The sequence below is a fragment of the Cetorhinus maximus genome, chromosome 5 (assembly GCF_964194155.1).
Source record: "Cetorhinus maximus chromosome 5, sCetMax3.hap1.1, whole genome shotgun sequence".
Lineage (NCBI taxonomy): Eukaryota > Metazoa > Chordata > Chondrichthyes > Lamniformes > Cetorhinidae > Cetorhinus > Cetorhinus maximus.
In genome coordinates, this window is record NC_135883.1 from 77,793,991 (window position 1) to 77,813,993 (window position 20,003).

A 20,003-nucleotide genomic window follows, 5' to 3' on the forward strand; every position below is an offset into this window, starting at 1 on the left:
ACCCCGTCAAGCCTGCACGCCAGGGGCAAAATTCTGCCCATAAGGTCCTGAGGGATCTTGACGGGGTGGATGTGGAGACAATGTTTCCTCTTGTGGGAGAACCTAGAACCAGGGGTTACTGTTTCAAAGTAAGGGGTCACCCACTTAAAAAGGAGATGAAGTCAAATTTTTTCTCTGAGTGTCGTGAGTCTTTGGAACTCTCTTCCTGAAAAGGCAGTGGAAGCAGAGTCTTTGAATATTTTTAAGGCAGAGGTGGATAGATTCTTGGTAAGCAAGAGGGTGATAGGTTATCGAGGGTAGGCGGAGATGCCGATTTGAGGTAACTATCAGATCAGCCATGATCTTATTGAATGGCGGAGCAGGCTCAAGGGGCTGAATGGCCTACTTCTGCTCCTTGTTCGTATGTTCCCATATTATCTCTGCAGAAGAAGTCCTTTACTGATGCTTTGGGGCAGATAGGAGCAGTTTGAGAAAGATGCTTTGTCATGGCTTGTGGTCAGACTCTACTGTCACTTTGTCTCTCTCAAACAGCTACTGATTAATGTGCCCAAGGGCAAAGAAAATAGCCAGGCACTCTTTCTCAATCTGTGCTTGGTATCATTCAATTTGTGTTAATCTCTGGAAAATGTCTGGATGGTCATCCTTGCTGCATGATGGTGGCTCCTAGTCCTGCCTCGCTGGCATCAGGCTGCAGGGTGACCTCATCATTAACATCGCAGTACCTCAGTACTGGCATTGTTGTCACTAGTTGTTTGATGAGAATGAAAGCTGCTTCTTGTTCTGCATCCCAATACCATTGAAAATCCTTTGCAGTATGCTTGCATAGAGGTTCACATTCTGATGACAAATTGGGCAAGAACTTCGATTGGTAGTTCACAAATTCAACAAATTGCTGCACCGTCTTCATATCTGTTGGTTGCTGCACCTCTGCTACAGCTCTCACCTTATCATCAGGGCAAAATCCTTTCACTGTCAGTACATGACCTATATCCTTGAATATAGTCATTTTCAGTAGTAGTTTCTTCTTATTCAGCTTCAGGCTCATCTGGTGAGTGCTGTCTATTAGTTTCACTAAATTCCAATCATCATCTGCAATAGTTTATTGCATCATATCTCCACACCCATAGACTAGTAGATCATCCACCATCGTTTCCACTCCTGGGAGATCATTGACTATCTCATGCTGTTGGCATGTATAACCATCTGCACCTCCCAAATAACATCCAGAACATAGTCAGGAAACTGCCACTTTCACCAACTTCACTTGCTACCATTGATCCTTTGCATCGAGGGTAGTACCTTTGCCTTGGTAAGTTGGGGCAAAATTTCTTCAATGGTTGGCATGGCATAGTGAGATCTCATTGAAGCTTTTATTGAGGTCCTTTGGATCGATGCACATTCTCAGATTTCCAGGCTCTTTCACTGCTACCATGCTGCTAATCCAGTCTGTAGAAGTTGTCACTTTTTTGATTCCTGCCATCTTCTCAAGCTCCTCTATCTTGTCTTTCAGGCTGGATTTGAGAGCAGCTGGAGCTCCTCACAAAAGATATTGCCCTGAATTTTTCGGCTGTCAGGTGCATGCGATCGGCGGGCCAGGGAGCAGATGGCAAATGGGCCATCAGCCGCAATCCGCCTCCAATTGCAATTTCACGCTGGCTGGCCAATTAATGACCAGCCAGCGTGGAACGCATGCTGAAATGCTCAGCGCTGCTGGGATGGGGGCGGGAAGAGGGCGGGCGCCAATGTAACCGTGGGTTGGGGTGAGCGCTTTGAGAGAACTCCCTGAAGGCAGCCAGCTGCCCCAGGGAGCTACAGACCTCCACAGACTAAAGGACACAACAAAAACTTGACAAAATATGCCCATGCAGCACAATCAAGCAGCTGAAAGCATACCTCATAAAAAAACAATTCCCAGATCTCTCTTTATTTTATTTCCCCATGGAGATTTCATCCTGCTCTGGATCAAGGTCTGAGCAAAAACGTGAATGCCACCTGGGAGAATGGCCCGTCTGCCAACCATAAATGTGGACGGGCCATGTAAAATCGCTGTTGATTGCATCGTTAATGTGCTTAATTACCCCACTTAATTGTCAGTGGGCACGCTTCTGACTGCTACACGTGCCCGCCGAGTGAAGTATTCCTTGAGTGCACAATGATGTCAGGATGCTCACCCGACATCATCTCACGTTTTTTCACATCTGTTCAGGTCGGGTGCGTGCCTGCCCATGGGCCATAAAATTCTGGCCATTGAATTGGCCTCACATTCTCACCTACTTCAAAATGATATTCACCAGGAAGATATCCAAGCTCTGTGAAAACATTTTGTAAATGTTTGGGATTGTTCAGCAGCCGGTGTGAAACACTGTAAACCTCTTCTGGTACATGGAGGGTTATCAGTCCAGTCTTTTGATTTGCCTCAGCTGAGATGAGTGGATTTTGATTAGTGTCCACTATTTGGAACTGCAAATCTTCTTTCTTCCCGTTGCATTGGGCTCTTAGCTTAGTTTGTCCTCTTGGGGTGAGCATTGTTCCATCATATAGTCTCAACTTTACCTTCAATGGCTTCATTTTTGTGTCACCATCTTGAGCAACTCCACACAAGTCTGCCAACTTCATGATGCTGCACGTAGCACCATATTAGGCACTTCATATTAACTTGATGCTCTTTTTCTGCTGTCATCATTCCAAATACTGACAAACCAATTTTTTTCCTTGAGACTTGACGATGAAAACCTGTTGTAGGGCGTACAGTGATTCATCAGGATCATCATCCAACATCTCTCCTGTGGCCATTTCTATTTGCTTGCCTTTCTTCATTCCAGCAAAATGCTTGCATGCGAAGCAATTCACCTTCTTGCATTAGAGCACTACTTTCCCCGTGCTGGAAATGTTTCCTTTTCTTTCACATGGTGTCCTCTGTGATATTTATATCCTGTACTTTGGCCTTGATCTTTCTGCTGGCCCTTTTGGAACTAGTTCTTCCTTTTCTCCATTGTCTTGTGCTTGTAAGGCCCAGATTGCACCTCAGCATAGTGCAAAGCCACATTAGTTCTCCCATTAATACTCTCCAGCTGATGATTAACAACCTCAGAGCTTCTGAACATGTCAATAACTTCCTGCAAAGTTTCTCTTCTCTCAACATATGCCCTTACAGTAGGATCTTTTGTTCCTAAAATAATCCTATCTCTGATCAAATCATCCCTCAGTTGTTCAAATACACAAGGTTCAGCTAGACGTCTCAGTGTAATCACATAGAGACCAATGTTCCCCCCATCTTCCTGAACTCTGGCATTGAACATTTAACATTCATAAGTAACATTAGGATAGGGTTTAAAGTGGGTTTTCAAGGCCTCCAAAATTCCACAAGACTGGCTTTTCCACTCTTCAGTGAGGTCTAGCATGCAATACAGCTTGTAGCTTTCTTTTCCCAAGACTGTTAACAGAGTTGCTATTCTCATTTGTTCAGGTTTCTTGTTTAACTCTGTGGTAATTACATTGTTCTGCCACTGAGACTGTAAGAATTTCTAATTCATTTTCAAATCCACATCCATCTCTACAGGAGCAGGTACTGGAATATTCAAAGCCATACTGACTCAACCAGCAGTCAGTGTCTTGTACAAAGTTGCAGACTGAAGTTTTAATTATTCTCTGCTGTTTCTCACAACTATTGAATTTCAGATGCACACTTCTGACACCATGTTCCAAGTGGTGGATGAAATGGCTTCTGCTCTCAAGCCTTTATACTCAAAGGATGACATCAGAGGTTAGACGATTATGGCAAGTTTATAGCAAGCCACACACAAAGTCACTTCTCCAAACATCATGGCCAGAATCTTCGGGTCGGCGAGCAGGGCCTGTAAATGACATGCGGTGACGTCACTGTGCGTCGTTCAGATCTTCAGTTCGGCAGACGCATAGCGGAGTTGGCTGCGCACTTGCCAACCTGTCAAAGGCCTATTAAGGCCATTTTAAAAACTAATTAAAATAATTAACTGAGCTGCCAGTCCAGCCTGAAGGTTCGTGGGCAGGCAAAGAGCCCAGGCGGCCTTCACATTTATCATGAAACCTCATCCAGGGGCGGGATGAGGTTTCATGAAGGTTTTTAAAGTTTAATAAAAATTTTAAATAAAATTCATTGATATGTCCCAGCTCATGTGACACTGTCACATGAGGGGACATGTCTTAACATTTTTTTCTTCTTTATTAAAATTTTTAAAAGTCACACTAATCTCCCTGAGGCAGCTCTGTGCCTCAGGGAGATTTCTGTGAGTGCAGGCCCCGACTCAGCCTATTCCCCCCACCTGCACAGGGAGCGCTCAGCACTTCTGGGTGCGTGTCACGCTGGGCAGGCCTTAATTGGCCCAACCACGTAAAATGGCAGCGTGCAGCCGACCACGGGCGGTGATTGGCTGTGCGCCCGCCCACTCCCAACAGGAAAAAAATTCTCCCCCATGGAAAGACATGTTTACCCCAGAGACAGTGCAATAAAAGTTCACTTGACTGGCTCCTGAGATGAAGGGATCATTCTATGAGGCTTGACAGGGTAGATGCTGAGAAATGTTTCCTCTGACTGGAGAATCTAGAACATGAGTGTCACAGTATCAGAATAAGGGGTAGCCATTTAGGATTGAGACGAGGAGAAATTTCTTTAATTAGAGGGTTGTGAATCTTTAGAATTCTACAACTCAAAGGGATGTGGATGTTTAGTCATTGAGTGTATTCAAGACAGAGTTTGATAGATTTTTGTGTATTAAGGAAATTACAGATTATGGGGATAGTGCGAGAAGGTGGAGTTGAGATAGAAGATCGGCCATTGGGGTACAGGCTCAGAGGGCCAAATGGTCTATTCCAGCTCCTATTACTTATTTAAAAGTGTATAAAACAATAAAAGAGTTAAACTGTGTGCCTATTAATAGACTTTTATAGTTTGACAGATTGGGGAGAACATGGACAGAGCTTTGCACACAAGTACGTATAGGGTAGATATTAGGTGGTTCTTTCCCCAGGGAGTACTGAACATCTGGAATGAGTTGCTGGCTGGTGAGATGTGTGCTGACTCTGTACAAGCCATCAATAGGGAGCTTCACTTTCTTTGTCAGTACAGAAAATGCATTGCATAAATGATCAGTGGATTTACAGTTAACGTACTTTGATCAATGTGACCTCCTGGGCTGGTTTTGATCACCTGAGGGGATCAAGAGAAACTTTCCAGATTTACTTGTGTTTGGTTTTCTCTTGCTCTTTGGGAGATTTATATGGCAATGCAGGGAAGGTGTGGTTAGAAATGGTTCATGGGCAGAATCTTGCACTTGTCAGATGGGCTCGGTGGGGGCGGTCGGGAAGCCAACCGCCGCTTGCGATCGAGGCCAAAAGGCGATTTCATGCTGGCGGGCCAATTAAGGCCTGCCCAACGTGAAACGCGAGCGGCAGCGCTGCCTGTGTGGGCGGGGGGAGGACGGCAAGGCGGGCGAGCGCAAACTTTGCGCATGCACGCTTGTGCACACTTCATAATCTCCCTGAGGCACAGAGCTGCCTCAGGGAGATGAAGCATTTTCAAAACAAATAAAAATAAATAAATAATGTAATAAAACATATCCCCTCACGTGACTCTGTCACATGAATAGGGGCATGTTATTAATTAAATTTTAAAGTTTTCATTTTATTTTTATTTGCTTTAGGAAACCTGATCCCGCCTGTGGATGAGGTTTCCTAAAAATTGGAAAGGCCGCTTGACCTTTTCGCCTGCCCGCCAACCATAAGGTTGGATGGGCAGCAAAAAATTTAACTTAATTTAACTATATTGATAACTTAATGGCCTTAATAGGCCTTTTAATTGACCAAAATATCACGCAACTGTGCGTTGACGTCAGGTCACCTGCCCGCCGAGATAAAAATCTTGCCCCATGAGTGTGGGACAGGCTTAATGGGCCAGCTGTTCTTTCTCTGCATATCATTTTGGTATGTTCATATGTTCAAGCCTGTATCTTTTGGCCATTTTCTGATGCCAAAAATATAGATTTTTCTGTGAATTTGAAATTGAAAATTTGATTAATAAAGCATTCTTTTGTGTTTTTCAGAATTTCTTGCAAACTGTAAGCAGAGTTATCTCTTCTGATTCAATAGACACATGGAGAATTCTCACGAACACAACAAATGAAAATAAACCCTGCTCTAGTTCTCAATTATTACAGTCAGTGGAAAATTTTAATACTCGCCTCAATCTGCAGAATGACTGTTTTATCATCAAAGAAAAGAATCTTGATCTTCGATCTGCTAGAATTGTTCATCAGAACAATAACTGTTCTATTAATGCACCCTTTGTTAATGTTTCCACTGAGGAATATTCCAGTTTAAGTGCCAGTGTATTCATTCCCTCTGAAGAATTTGAAGATACACCAAATGCCACAGTTATCACTATTGCATATCCAACATGGATTGATATTTTACCCAATACCACAACCTTTGGTGGAAACTTTTTGATTAATGGTCTTGTTGTGACAACAACATTAAAAAACATTAATAAACCTGTTAACATCAACGTGACATTCTCACCAAGAAATCGCAAGCTTGATCTCAACACGGCCATGTGCGCGTTTTGGGATTTTAATGGCACCGGTGCATGGAATAATGCTGGCTGTAAGCCTGAAATTAATGGAGAAAATATCACATGTATCTGTGAGCACTTGACATCCTTTTCTATTCTAATGTCCCCTGATTTCATAGATGACCCAGCTTTGGGTTATATAACCATAATCGGAGTTGCCATATCAATTGGAAGCTTATTTATCACTATTATTATAGAGGCCATAGTGGGGAAGCATGTGACCAAAAATAAAACCTCATATACTCGCCATGTTGGAATTTTGAACATTGCAGTAAATCTGTTGGTAGCTGATATATGGTTCATTGTGGCTTCAGCTGTAAAACCAGGAACAGGGGCTTGCACAGCTGCTACTTTCTTCATTCACTTTTTCTATCTTGCCTTATTTTTTTGGATGTTAACCCTGGGCCTACTACTTGTCTATCGTTTGGTTTTCCTTTTCCATGATCTCAGTAAGTCAGTTATGATGGGAATATCATTTGGTATTGGTTACCTGCCTCCATTGATAATTTCTGTCATCACAATCGGAGTTACCTATCCAAGGAACAGTTACACAAGAGAAGATGCCTGCTGGCTTGGCTGGGAGAAAGAGTACCCTCTATTTGCATTTGTTATACCTGCACTGGCTATAGTCGCAATCAACCTCATTATCCTGATTGTAGTCATATTTAAACTGTTACGACCGACAACTGGAGACAGATCCAATAATCAGGAGAGAGAAACATTCAAACAAGTTGTGAGAAGCATTGCTGTGCTAACCCCAGTCCTCGGTCTCACCTGGGCATTTGGAATACCAACCTTTCAAAAGGGTTCCCCAAAGGCTTTCCATTATATATTTACAATCCTCAATGCTTTACAGGTATTTATTATCTATGTTTTATTATTTTTGATTTCTAATTGTTTAGTGTTATGACTAAGTGAGGGATGAACTGGCTCCCCTCTATTCAACCTCCTCGGTTGGCCACAGCAAAGGTTTAAGCTTCTCTTTCAAGAAGATATCCCCTTTCCCAAATAAGAATGTATTTAACTATTTAAATTGTGAGCAACAAGGAGCCAATCAAACAAGGTTTTCTTGAGACAAAGGAAGAACAAATTTATTAACCACTAAACCTGATGGAAAAAAATAATAAAAATGAGACATCTCAAACACACAGGTATCAGAAATAAGGGGAGTAAGAGTCCAGTTAGAAAAAAAGGTTTAAAGAATAAATGGTTAAGTGTCCTTTGATTGTTCTTGAGGAGTAGATTTTTAAATGTTGCAACCAATTTAGATTAGCTGGCTTTGTGGATGCAGTCAGATTTAGAAGATGTTGCAATTATCATGAGATCTCAGTTCTCTGGTAGATTTCTATTAAAGTTGTCTTCCAAACTGTGTAATACACTTGTTTCAAAAGATAGAGAGGGAGAGGGAGAGCTTTCTAGTTTAAAGATAATAGAACTACGCCGACTCCCCGTCGGGGAATTGAACCCCGGTCTCCCGCGTGACAGGCGGGGATACTAACCACTATACTAACGAGGAGCTGAGAGGGAGAGCTTTCAGCTTGTTACTCCTGCTGAAGCCTTTCTTGCAATCTCTCTGCAGTGGCTGCAGCCTGGCCTGTTATACTTCACTCATTGTGCATTTCAAAGGGTTTTGGGTGGGTCTGTCTGTGGCAGCCATTGTTTCAATATCCAGTATTTTGCATTTTAATTTCTCTCCCTTAAACATTGGCGAGTTTTGATGGGTCTCAATTATAGGGAATGTCTCTCTCTCCGTACTCCCCTGAGGGTGACTTGTTTGTCTTTCACCTTCACCTTGGAAGGTGGCCTTGCATTTTAAATGGTTTGTTCTGTCTCATTTCAAATTGCAAAATTTCCAGTCAGTTGAAAGTTTGAAAATCATATTTTCAAAATAAAGGACATTGGTCAACTCGTATGTATGCAGTCAAATTCACATAAAGCAGTCATCACCAGCTAAACATGTTCCATAGGTTCACTACTTCATGGATTATTCCTTAACATGTGCACATTTATAGTCATCTGGAGGTAGGCAAAGTCCACCAGAAAATCAGCTCAATGGAGGAAGCATAGCAGAAAAATTTGTTTACTTGACAGCGATTCTCCATGATAAGTAGACGAGCCGGAGTATCACTATTTCATATTAGATTTGATTATGTAGAGTCTTTCACATTGTCAGAACATCCCAAAGCGCTTCAAAGCCAATTTTTGAAGTGTAATCATTGTAGTAGGCAAAAGAAGTTATTCTAATATTATATGGGTCAGTGATGAGGCTACATTTGGAATATTGGGGGAATATTTCCTCTGTGCGTTATGTGTGACAAGACCTTGAACTTTTGGGATGCATAATTTTGTCATAGTTGAGTGACAGAGATAGCTTTTTCTCCCTGAGTAAATCTTTCATACCGCATAAAGAACTTTGGTGAATGCTCGCTACTACCTATTTAACCAGCTGGTTTGGGAGTCAGGCGAGTAACAGGCTCACAAAAGATGGGTCAATAATTACAATATGATAATGAGCCTGCTATCTCAGATTTTATTAGTTTTTGTGATTTCTGGGTTCAGAAACATGGCAGCTAAAGGGAGATAAGAAGGATGCAGTCAGTAATTACTTTTCCAACACTGCTTGTGGGCAAGATGAAGCAAGAGTGTTTCCCTTGAACCCCATCTGTCCTGCAATCTCCAGATCCCCTTCCTTACTATCTTCTGACCTTCCCCATCGATCTCTGGACCCCATCATTGGGAGCTTTTTTTCGTGATGTCTGAACCTCACCCCCTGTGATCTCCAGACCCCAGCCTCCCAATGATCTCTGAAGCCTCCTCTATGTGACCTGTGGACTGCCTGCTTCCTGAGATCTCCAGACCACAATCCATGTGATCTTTCCTTCCTGAGAACTCTGCAATACCCTCCACACAATCAACAGACTCTTGTCCCCACATCCCTGTGTGATCCCTGGAACCACCACCCCATTGTAACATCTGTACCCGCTCTGTGGGAGCTCTCCACTGGTGATTGCTGAGCCCTCCTCTATGTGATCTCCAGGCCCCATCCTCACAATCTCCAAACAACCCCCCTCAGAACTATCCTCTTGCCATCTCCAGAAACCCTCCACACGATCTCTGGACACCCTCCCTTCAATCTCAATCTTGTGATCTCCAGACTGCACTGCAATCTTCCTAGCCCCTTCCCACAATTTCCACACCAATCCCCCCATGATTTCTCCTCCCATTGTCTCCAGGGCTCCTCTGCCCTCCCCAGCTGTAGCCTTGTACAGCAAGCTTTGCCACATGGCTACCAGCCAGCCAGCCTTTCAACCTGGCCAGCTGCCATGCAGGAAACTGAGTATTAAATTCTCCACCTTTCCCATATTTCCCAGTCACTGACAATCTCCTCTTCCCACCCACCTCACTGTAAATGAGGGCCATAGAGTACAAAAGTATGGAAGTTATGCGAGGGAAAGTTTAGGGAGATAATTCCAGACTTCAGGGCTTAGGCAGCTGAACGTACGGCTGCCAGTCATGGAGTGATTATAATTTGGAATACACAAGAGGACAGAATTGAAGGTACACAGAGATCTCAAAAAGATTGTAGGGCAGAGATAGGATGTGGCGAGGCGAGGAAGAGATCTGAAAACAAGGATGAGAATTATAATCATCCTGACCACCCTCTGCAGCACCCTCTGGTTTAGCAGGGAGCAGGATTTGATTAGGCAGGGCGCGGGCCGAAAAACAACCAGGCAACATGTTTAGTATTGTGGGCCAGGGAGGAAAGTAGTTCTCCAGACCTGCCAGAAATTTGCCCTGATGAGTTTGGTGTTGGATAAGACTGGTGAAAAGAAACCTCTGCTTTTAAAGTCTATTTTAACCTGATTAAACTATTAACAAATGGTCAACTTGTAATAGTTAATGGAATGTTAAAAAAGTGTTTAAAATTAGTTAAAGATCTATTGGTTAATCGCTTAAGAATATCTTCAATTTTTTTAGGGATTCTTTGTTTTGATTGTTGGGACATTCATGGATAATAAGGTGAGCTACAGATGCCATTTCCACCTGTTTTCCAGCATTGTTTATTTTCACTTCACCTAATAAAATTCTTTGTTCTGCTATTAACCTAGGTGCGACAAGCCTTGATGAAGAAGTCTTCTTCGGCAGGATTTTCTTCCCAATCAAATGTGAGGTTTGAAAAATAAGCATGGCAGATAAGAGAAAATATATAAAAATGCCTTAGATAGACACCTTTCCTCAGAACTGATATATGATGGAATTGATTGGCTATTGTGAGAGTGAACAAAACAATGGGAATGGACGGACAATAATAACTTGCACTATATATTTATAAATATATTTTACACAATGTCCCTTGGTGTAGTTCAGAGAGTTAACAAGAGGAATGGTGGTTAAAGGCTAGGTTTAAAAAATAGAGTTTGTTTTGGTTTTAAAAGGAAGGTGGAGGGATAGAGGGGTCTGAGAATGGAATTCTTGGCAACAGGGTTTAACAAGAAGCTGTTCCACTAATAAAAGGGCAAATTGAGGGGGGATATACAAAGGGAGAGCAAGGTTGGAAGATCGAAGGCTGGCGAAGATATAGAAGATTGGAAAAGGTCCTAGAGTTGTGGAGAAACTAGGCCATGAAGGGATGTGAAGAGAAGTTGGGTTGTACAATGCTTATCAGGTACACAACAAGATGGAACTATTATTGATTGCAGTGCCATCATATGAACATTTGAATTAGGAGCAGGAGTAGGCCGCTCAGACCCTCGAGCCTGCTCCGCCATTCAATGAGATTATGGCTGTTCTAAATATAACCTCACTCCCACATTCCTGCCTACCCTCGATATCCTTTCACCCCCTTGTTAATCAAGAATCTATCTAGCACTGCCTTAAAAATATTCAAAGGCTCTGCTTCCACCGCCTTTTGAGGAAGACACTTCCAAAGACTCACAACCCTCTAAGAGAAAAAAAATTCTCCTCATCTCTGTCTTAAATGTGGACTTCTCATTTTTAAACAGTGACCCCTAGTTCTAGATTCTCCCACAAGAGGAAACATCCTCTCCATATCCACCCTTTCAAGAACCCTTAGGATATTAAAGGTTTCAATTAAGTCACCTCTTACTCTTCTAAACTCCAGTGGATACAAGCCTAACCGGTCCACCCTTTCTTCAGAAGACAACCCACTCATTCTTGGTATTAGTCGAGTAAACCTTCTCGGAACTGCTAACGTATTTACATCTTTCTTTAGATAAGGAGACCAGTACGGAACACAATACTCCAAATGTGGTCTCACCAGTGCCCTGTACAACTGAAGCATAACCCCCCTACTTTTGTAATCAATTCCCCCACACAATAAATGATAACATTCTATTCGCTTTCCTAATTACCTGCTGTACCTGCATACTAACCTTTTGTGATTCATGCACTAGGACACTAGGAATCTCAGAGCTCTGCAATCTCTCACCATTTAGATAATAAGCTTCTTTTTTATTCTTCCTGCCAAAATGAACAATTTCACATTTGCCCACATTATACTCCATTTTCCAGATCTTTGCCCAACTCACTTAACCTATCTATAGCACTTTGTAGCCTCTTTACTTTCTCTTCACAATTTACTTTCCTACCCATCTTTGTGTCGTCAGGAAATTTAGCCACCATTCCTTCGGCCCCTTCATCCAAGTCATTCATATAAATTGTAAAAAGTTGAGGCCCCAGCACTGATCCCTGTTGCATACCACACGTCACATCCTGCCAACCAGAAAAAGACCCATTCATGCCAACTCTCTGCTTCCTGTTAGGTAGCCAATCTTCTATCCATGCCAATATGTTACCCCTAGACATTATGGGAAAACTTTTCCCCCTGTTGGGTGGGGGGGGGGGTGAGAGCAGGAGCGGGCGGGCTCCCAATCGGTGTCCCCATTTTATGTGGGCGGGTCAATTAAGGCCTGCCCAGTGTGATGTCTGCCAGGAAGTGCTATGCGCTCTCTATGTGGGCGGATTCCCTCAGCCGGGAGTGCGCTTTTTCGCACATGCGCAAAAGAGTGCACAGACCTCTCCGAGTCTAAGTGCTGCCTCAGGGAGATCTGCTCTGTTTTGAAACTTTTAATAAAGGATTTAAAAAATTTTCCCTGCCGTGTCCCCTCATGTGACACTGTCACATGATTTGGGACATGTCCATAAATTTTATTGCAATTTTTCATTAAAATTTAAAAACCCTCATGAAGCCTCATCCCGCCAGTGAATGAGGTTTCATGTTTTTTCACAAGCCCACCTGGGCTCCCGGCCTGCCCGCCAACCTTAAGGTTGGATGGACAGGTCCATTAATGAGCTGAATTGGTTTCTTAATGGTTTCTTTAGGTTGGCGGGCGCGCAGCTGACTCAGCTGCGTGCCTGCCGACCTAAAAATGTAAATGACGCGGGGTGACGTCGGGAGTTCCACCCGACATCACCTCGCGTCATTTTACGCGTCAGTGTTCGGGTTCTGCCCCCAGCACACTGACGGAAAAAGTCTGCCCTATGGACAAGCTCGTCGAGTGGGGGCGGGGCCCGCTCGCCGAGGCGTACAATGATACGCGGTGACGTCGGGCGTGCGTCCTGACGTCACTGCGCGTCATTCAGATTTTCAGTTCGGCGGGCGCGCATCCGAGTTGGCTACGTGCCCGCTGAACTGTTAAAGGCCTATTAAGGCCAATTAACTATCAATTGAAACAATTAACTGAGCTGCCCATCCAACTTTAAGGTTGGCGGGCAGGCGAAGAGCCCAGGCGGCCTTCGCATTTATCATGAAACCTCATCCACGGGTGAGCTTTTTAAAATCTGGTAAAAAATTTTAATAAAATTAATAGACATGTCCCAGCTCATGTGACAGTTCCACATGAGGGGACATGTCTCAAAATTTTTTTTTTTCCTTTTATTAAATTTTTAAAAACTTATACTAATATCCATGAGACAGCTCTGTGCCTCAGGGAGACTTCTGCGCTCTTTCGCACGCATGCGCAAAACAGCGCAGGCCCCGACTCAGGCAACCCTCCCACCGCCCGCTCATGGAGCGCTCAGCTTCCGGGCGTGCATCATGCTGGGCGGGCCTTAATTGGCCTACCCACGTAAAATGATGTTGGCCAGCCGATCGCAGGTGGCGATCGGCTGCGCACACACCTGTGCACACTCCCGCCCAACCCCCCCAAAGGGGAGAAAATTCTCCCCTATGAGCTTTTATTTTCTGTAATAACCTTTGACGTGGCACTCTATCATCATCCAACAATATGGGCCTTCATTTGCACCCCTGGGTCAGGAGCATAGAGTCGGGACAATTCCTTGCTCTGCACAGCCGACCCAGGAAAAAATGCCCCGGATGTTGGGGTTTTCATTCCGGGCGCGCGAGTTTAATGGGAGTTGTGGCAGGCAACCTTGGAATGAGTGTGGAGACTGCTGGCTGTGGAGGCAGGGTGTGGAAAGCCTGCCTCAGTGCACTGTCGCTTTATCAATGATATGAAAAAATAAACAAAATTATTTGGGGTCTAAATTTACCTGAAAATGGCTAAAATTTTAGGTTTTGATTGTGAAATATATTTAGTTTAACACTTCATTTCATATTGTAGCACAGGATTGAAACAAATCTGCAGAAACATTAGCTTAACCAGTTTTGTTCCGATGAGCATGGTTTGTAGTTCTAATTTTTTGTGTTATCACTGTCTACTTTCATGAAACAAATTCTTAAATAGATTTTTTACTGGAGTGACACCTTGGTTTATTGGTAGCATTCCTGTCTCTGAGTTAGAAAGTGAAAGGCATTAAAATAATTTTGTCTGTTGCAAATGGAAACCATTGTGTCAGTTCTGAATACTCAATTTATGTCTAGAGGGGTTACTTGTATTCAATATATATGAGTGAATTCCATTCCTGACATCCCTGGCGAGTGGAGGCTGGAATATGGTCTCTCACATTTATATTTTAGTATTACAAATATGATGTGTTGAAATAATTATTAATGTTCCCAGTTATTTTTAATGGATTGATGTTGGTGAACTATAAGTACGATATATCATTGGTTCTTTGTACAGTGATTGCTAATATCGGTTGACCGAAGCGATGTGTCAAGTGAAAATGGAACATTTGCTATCAGGATGAGGAGAATTCAAATTACTCTTGCCATTCTCAAACTCCAGGTGGCTGGACCCAAAATGACATGAGACAAGTTGTCTGCTGATGGCTTGCCTTAGGAATTGTATATATTTGAAAAAAATAATTACCACAATCCTGTATTCCCAGCAAGCAGCAGTGTTTATAGAGAGCAAATCTCATGAAATTCTGGGCTGCGTGCTGTTAATTTCCTGAGGTGTGCTCCCAGTGAGCACTGAGCCTTGTCAAATCACTCTGTGCAGAGAACAGGGAGATGGGGAGAGTGGAAAAAAAGTCAAAAGTGAATAAACAAAAGCTGCTTCATACATTAACACTCATAATTCATTTATTTTTTCAAATTGTGCAGAGCACTCCTACTGCAAGGCTTTCCTCAAAATGGAATCATCAGTTTTATAAGAGAAAGAGTAAGTATAACCATGAAACTGAACAATAATAGACCCAGTCCCATGATAAAAGTTACTCCAAAAAGTTATTTTATATGTAGCTGTAATTTAATGGCTATTATTGAAGTGAAAGAATTTGTGATCTATACAGCAAGTGATCAAATTGGGCCTGAATTTTAACTGCTTGCGGATTTCCAGGGGGAAACAACATTCGCGCGTTAGGTTCCTGCCCATCAGCACCAGAATAAAGCCCAGCATATTTTAGTGGTGGAGCCTCGTTTAAACACATTTATTTTCTGGGTGGAAGTCAGCAGGAAGCAGCTTAAAATCGTGCAGCTCAAGGGTTGCCTGTTGATGTAAAGTAGGTGGTATTATTGGCCCTCAGGGCTGCCTCCTGGGGGTTCTTGCAACCGAGAAGCATTTGGGGGTTATGATCATGAGTCTGCAACACACCTGCTACTACTGTGCCTCAAAGGGAAAAGCTTTTAAACTATTTTTCATGGCCTATCTTCACACCTGTTTCTGCCTAGCTGGAGAGAAACTTTAGCTTCTCTTCCTCAGTTGTCAATCACAGCCTGGTTCAAATTGCCGTCAGATCCTATTGACATGACAGAACATCACACACCATCACAGAATCACACGGTGCAGAAGAGGCCCTTCGGCCCAACGAATCTGCACCGACACGTGAGAAACACTTGACCTACCTACCTAATCCCATTTACCAGCACTTGGCCCATAGCCTTGAATGTTATGATGTGCCAAGTGCTCATCCAGGTACATTTAAAGGATGTGAGGCAACCCACCTCCACCACCCTCCCAGGCAGCACATTCCAGACCGCCACTACCCTCTGGGTAAAAAAGTATTTCCTCACATTCCCTCTAAACCCCCTGCCCCTCACCTTAAACTTATGCCCCCTTGTGACTGACCCTTCAACTAAGGGAACAGCTGCCCCCTATCCACCCTGTCCATGCCCCTCATAATCTTGTACACCTCGATCAGGTCGCCCCTCAGTCTTCTCTGCTCCAGCGAAAACAACCCAAGTCTATCCAACCTCTCTTCATAACTTAAGTATTTCATCCTGGCGAATCTCCTCTGCACCCCCTCCAGTGCAATCACATCCTTTCTCTAATGTGGCGACCAGAACTGCACACAGTACTCCAGCTGTGGCCTCACCAGGGTTCTATACAACTCCAACATGACATCCCTACTTTTGTAATCTATGCCTCGATTGATAAAGGCAAGTGTCCCATATGCCTTTTTCACCACCCCACTAACATGCCCCTCCGCCTTCAGAAATCTATGGACACGCGCGCCAAGGTTCCTTTGTTGCTAATGTCATGCCGTTCATTGAATACTTCCTTGTCAAATTACTCCTTCCAAAGTGTATCACCTCTCACTTTTCAGGGTTAAAGTCCATCTGCCACTTATCTGCCCATTTGACCATCCCGTCTATATCTTCCTGTAGCCCAAGACACTCAACCTCACTGTTAACCACCTGGCCAATCTTTGTGTCATCCGCAAACTTAATAATCCTACCCCCCACACAGTCATCTATGTTGTTTATATAAATGACAAATAATAGGGGACCCAGCACAGATCCCTGTGGTACGCCACTGGACACTGAATTCCAGTTACTAAAGCATCCTTCTGTCATCACCCTCTGTCTCCTACAACTAAGCCAATTTTGAATCCACCTTATCAAATACTCTGTATCCCATGTGCATTTGCCTTCTTTACAAGTCTCCCATGTGGAACCTTGTCAAAGGCTTTGCTGAAATCCATATAAACTACATCAACTGCACTTCCCTCACACACCTGGTCACCTCCTCAAAAAATTCAATCAAATTTGTTAGGCATAACCTCCCTCTGACAAAGCCATGCTGACTATCCCTGATCAAACCTTGCCTCTCCAAGTGGAGATAGATTCTCTCCTTCAGAATTTTCTCCAATAATTTCCCTACCACTGACGTGAGACTCACTGGTCTGTAGTTCCCTGGCTTATTTCTACAACCCTTCTTAAATAGCGGAACCACCTTAGCTGTTCTCCATTTCTCTGGCACCTCTCCCGTGGCCAGAGAGGAATTAAAATTTTGGGTCAGAGCCCCTGCGATCTCCTCCCTTGCCTCCCTCAGCAGTCTGGGACATAAATCATCAGGACCTGGAGATTTGTCCACTTTTAAGCCTGCCAACACCTCCAATACCTTGTCACTCCCTATATCAATTTGCTTAAGAACCTCGCAGTCTCTCTCCCTGAGTTCGATATCTTCATCCTCATTCTCTTGGGTGAAGACGGATGTGAAGTATTCATTCAACATTGTCTCTTCTGTATTACAATGAAATCCTTCACAGGAAAAGAACTTTGCAAGCCTCATCTTGGATCTTGAAGACATGAGTTCTAGTAAACTGCAAGAAAACAGTTTTTACCAGTTTTCTCTCAATTTACACTTTTTGGCACCAATTGTTGCTGCCCCTTCCTGGTAGTTAAGACAAAAAGCAAAAACCTGAAAACACTTGGGCAGGGATATTTAGGATAGCAGAGTTTCCCTCCCTGCCATCCAAGCAGTCGGCAGCAAACACATCCCTGCCCATACTGGCTGCCCCGCAGCCATTTCATGCTCCAATGAGTGTTAATTAGTTGGAGGCAGGACTTGCGCCCCTCAGTTGGGGGAAGTCATGCCTCAGAGAGCTGCAGTCCAATCAGTTTGGCCGGTAGCTCTCTAGTCTCAGCAGCATCAGAAGCTGCAGTGGACAGGACTGGGACTGCAAGCAGTCTCCAGAGCCTAAGTCCCGGAAGTCCAGGGCCAGACAGGTTTTGGTGGTCTCAGAGCAGGGCGGGTAGGTGAGGCCTGGGAGGATGGACAGAGGGAGGATTGGAGTGTCGGTGGGGAGGCGAGGGCGGATGGAGGGAGCCTCCACATGGGTCAGACCTTTCGGGAGGATGTCTGATGTTAAAAGGAGGCTGCTGATGGAGGAACCCCCCACCACCGCCGCGCCCCACACCCCCCACCCCTTCCTGCCCAAGGCCTGAACAGGGTTAATTTTCAAGCTTTCCACCTGCTCTGAACGCCCCCCGCCAGCCTGAAAAGTGAGACTAGGTGTGAAAATGCTCTTATATGGTCAATAATTGGCCACTTAAGGGCCTCAATTGAGGCAAGGGTGGGTGGGCAGGCCAAGGCCTTGTCCGACACAACATTAAATTACAGAATGATCGGGATGGGCAGGAACCTAAAGGGAAGGCCCTCTGAAAAATGTTTACAGTCACCCCCACCTTCAAATCTGCCAGCAGGGAAACTTAAATATTGCCCCTGCATAAAGCTTGGGCTTTAGAACTGGCTTTAATGATCTTGTGCAAATAATATTTGTTCTACATAATAAGAGTATTATTATCATAACAAAAGGCTACTTTATGATATTTATATCCAGTGTATAACAATATTTTCAGTGATACGATATTGTATCCAAGAATCTCTAATTATGCTATCCAGTGCACAACCAAATAGTTTTATCTATAAATCTTTGCTATTTTAGAGAAGCTTCTAATCCATTTAAAATAAATATGGGTCAATTTTAAGGTGAGGTTCCCAGTGAGGAGCCTAGCTATACATAGGCACAGAATGTGGTGTTGACTAGCCCAATTCCAACTCACATTGCCGCCTAGCAAAACACCAAGCTGGAAGCAAAGCCTCACAAATGTCATCCTCATGTATTAGGAGAGAAGAAATATATTGTTGAGTTGATAAATATTTGTTGGTATTACATGCTGTAGTGCCAGAGCTCAAGGCTCTATGTTGCCACTTTCCCAGGCTGCCCCTTGTTGTCCTACTCCTTTGTTCAATATCAAGTTGGGGATAAATATCAGGAAGATTTTCAGCAAGACCTCACTGTTCAACTACAACAAAGTCTGCACTCCATTTTGTCCACCTTCTTGGCGTCAAACTGAGCCAGACTGTGCACATCTTTAATGTTCTGTTTGACCCTGACTTGCATTTCTAACCCAATACGCTCTCCACCACTAAGACTGCCTGTTTGACCTTGGTGGTATTTGCTGTCTCCACTTTTATCTCTCTCCCATTACTGCTGAAACCTTTATTCAAGATTTGCTCATTTTCAAGCCTGATTACTGCAGTGTTCTCATGTCAACCATCAAAATTTCACCCTATGTAAACAGAAACTCATTCAAAACTCTGCCACATACCCTGCACCAAGAATCCTGACCCTTTACCACCCTTGCCCTTATCAACTTCAATTGGCTCCTCAATGCCTTGAATTCAAAATGTTTGCCCTACACATGCTTTACCCCTTCCTTACATCTTTCTCCAGCCCCATATTTCAAGATGTGCCCTCTGCCTTTCCATCATAGCCCCCTTTTCACTCCATTAGGCTCTTGTCCAAGCTTTCAGCTTTCTTAGCTCTACATTTTTGCTGCTCTCCACAATCCTTTCTCACCCTTTGAAAAGCTGCACATAATCTATTTTATGACCACTTCTTCAACCATCTTACCTGGCCTTTCTTGCATCACTGCTAGTATCCGATTATCAAACAGTGGAAAACTCTTCTATTAATTCTAAAGTTGCCGTACAAGTATAAATTTCCTCCACCATTTCCACCAACTCCAGCATGATGCCACCACCAAACACATCTTCCCTTCACCACCCTTGGTGGCATTCTGCAGGGATCGTTCCCTCCTAGACACCCTGGTCCACTCCTCCATCACCCCCTATACCTCAACCCCCTCCCATGGCACCTTCCCATGTAACCGTAGAAGGTGCAACACCTGCCCCTTTACTTCCTCTCTCCTCACCGTCCAAGGGCCCAAACACTCCTTTCAAGTGAAGTAGCATTTCACTTGCACTTCCCTCAATTTAGTCTACTGCATTCGTTGCTCCCAATG

The 20,003-nt window shown here is 43.8% G+C and overlaps 1 protein-coding gene and 1 non-coding gene across 2 annotated transcripts in view; one reads left to right on the forward strand and one right to left on the reverse strand.

The window, feature by feature from the left end:
- The window catches only part of LOC144681112 (adhesion G-protein coupled receptor F1-like), a 136,424-nt gene that overhangs the window by 76,994 nt on the left and 39,427 nt on the right, over positions 1–20,003 (forward strand). The window contains exons 7-10 of the mRNA XM_078542842.1: positions 6,078–7,460; positions 10,583–10,624; positions 10,714–10,770; positions 15,075–15,132. Coding sequence (XP_078398968.1) covers positions 6,078–7,460; positions 10,583–10,624; positions 10,714–10,770; positions 15,075–15,132 — 1,540 coding nt within the window. The remainder of the gene's footprint in view (positions 1–6,077; positions 7,461–10,582; positions 10,625–10,713; positions 10,771–15,074; positions 15,133–20,003) is intronic.
- On the reverse strand, positions 8,049–8,120 carry trnad-guc (transfer RNA aspartic acid (anticodon GUC)). Its single transcript has one exon. It is a non-coding gene; the product is annotated as a tRNA-Asp (tRNA).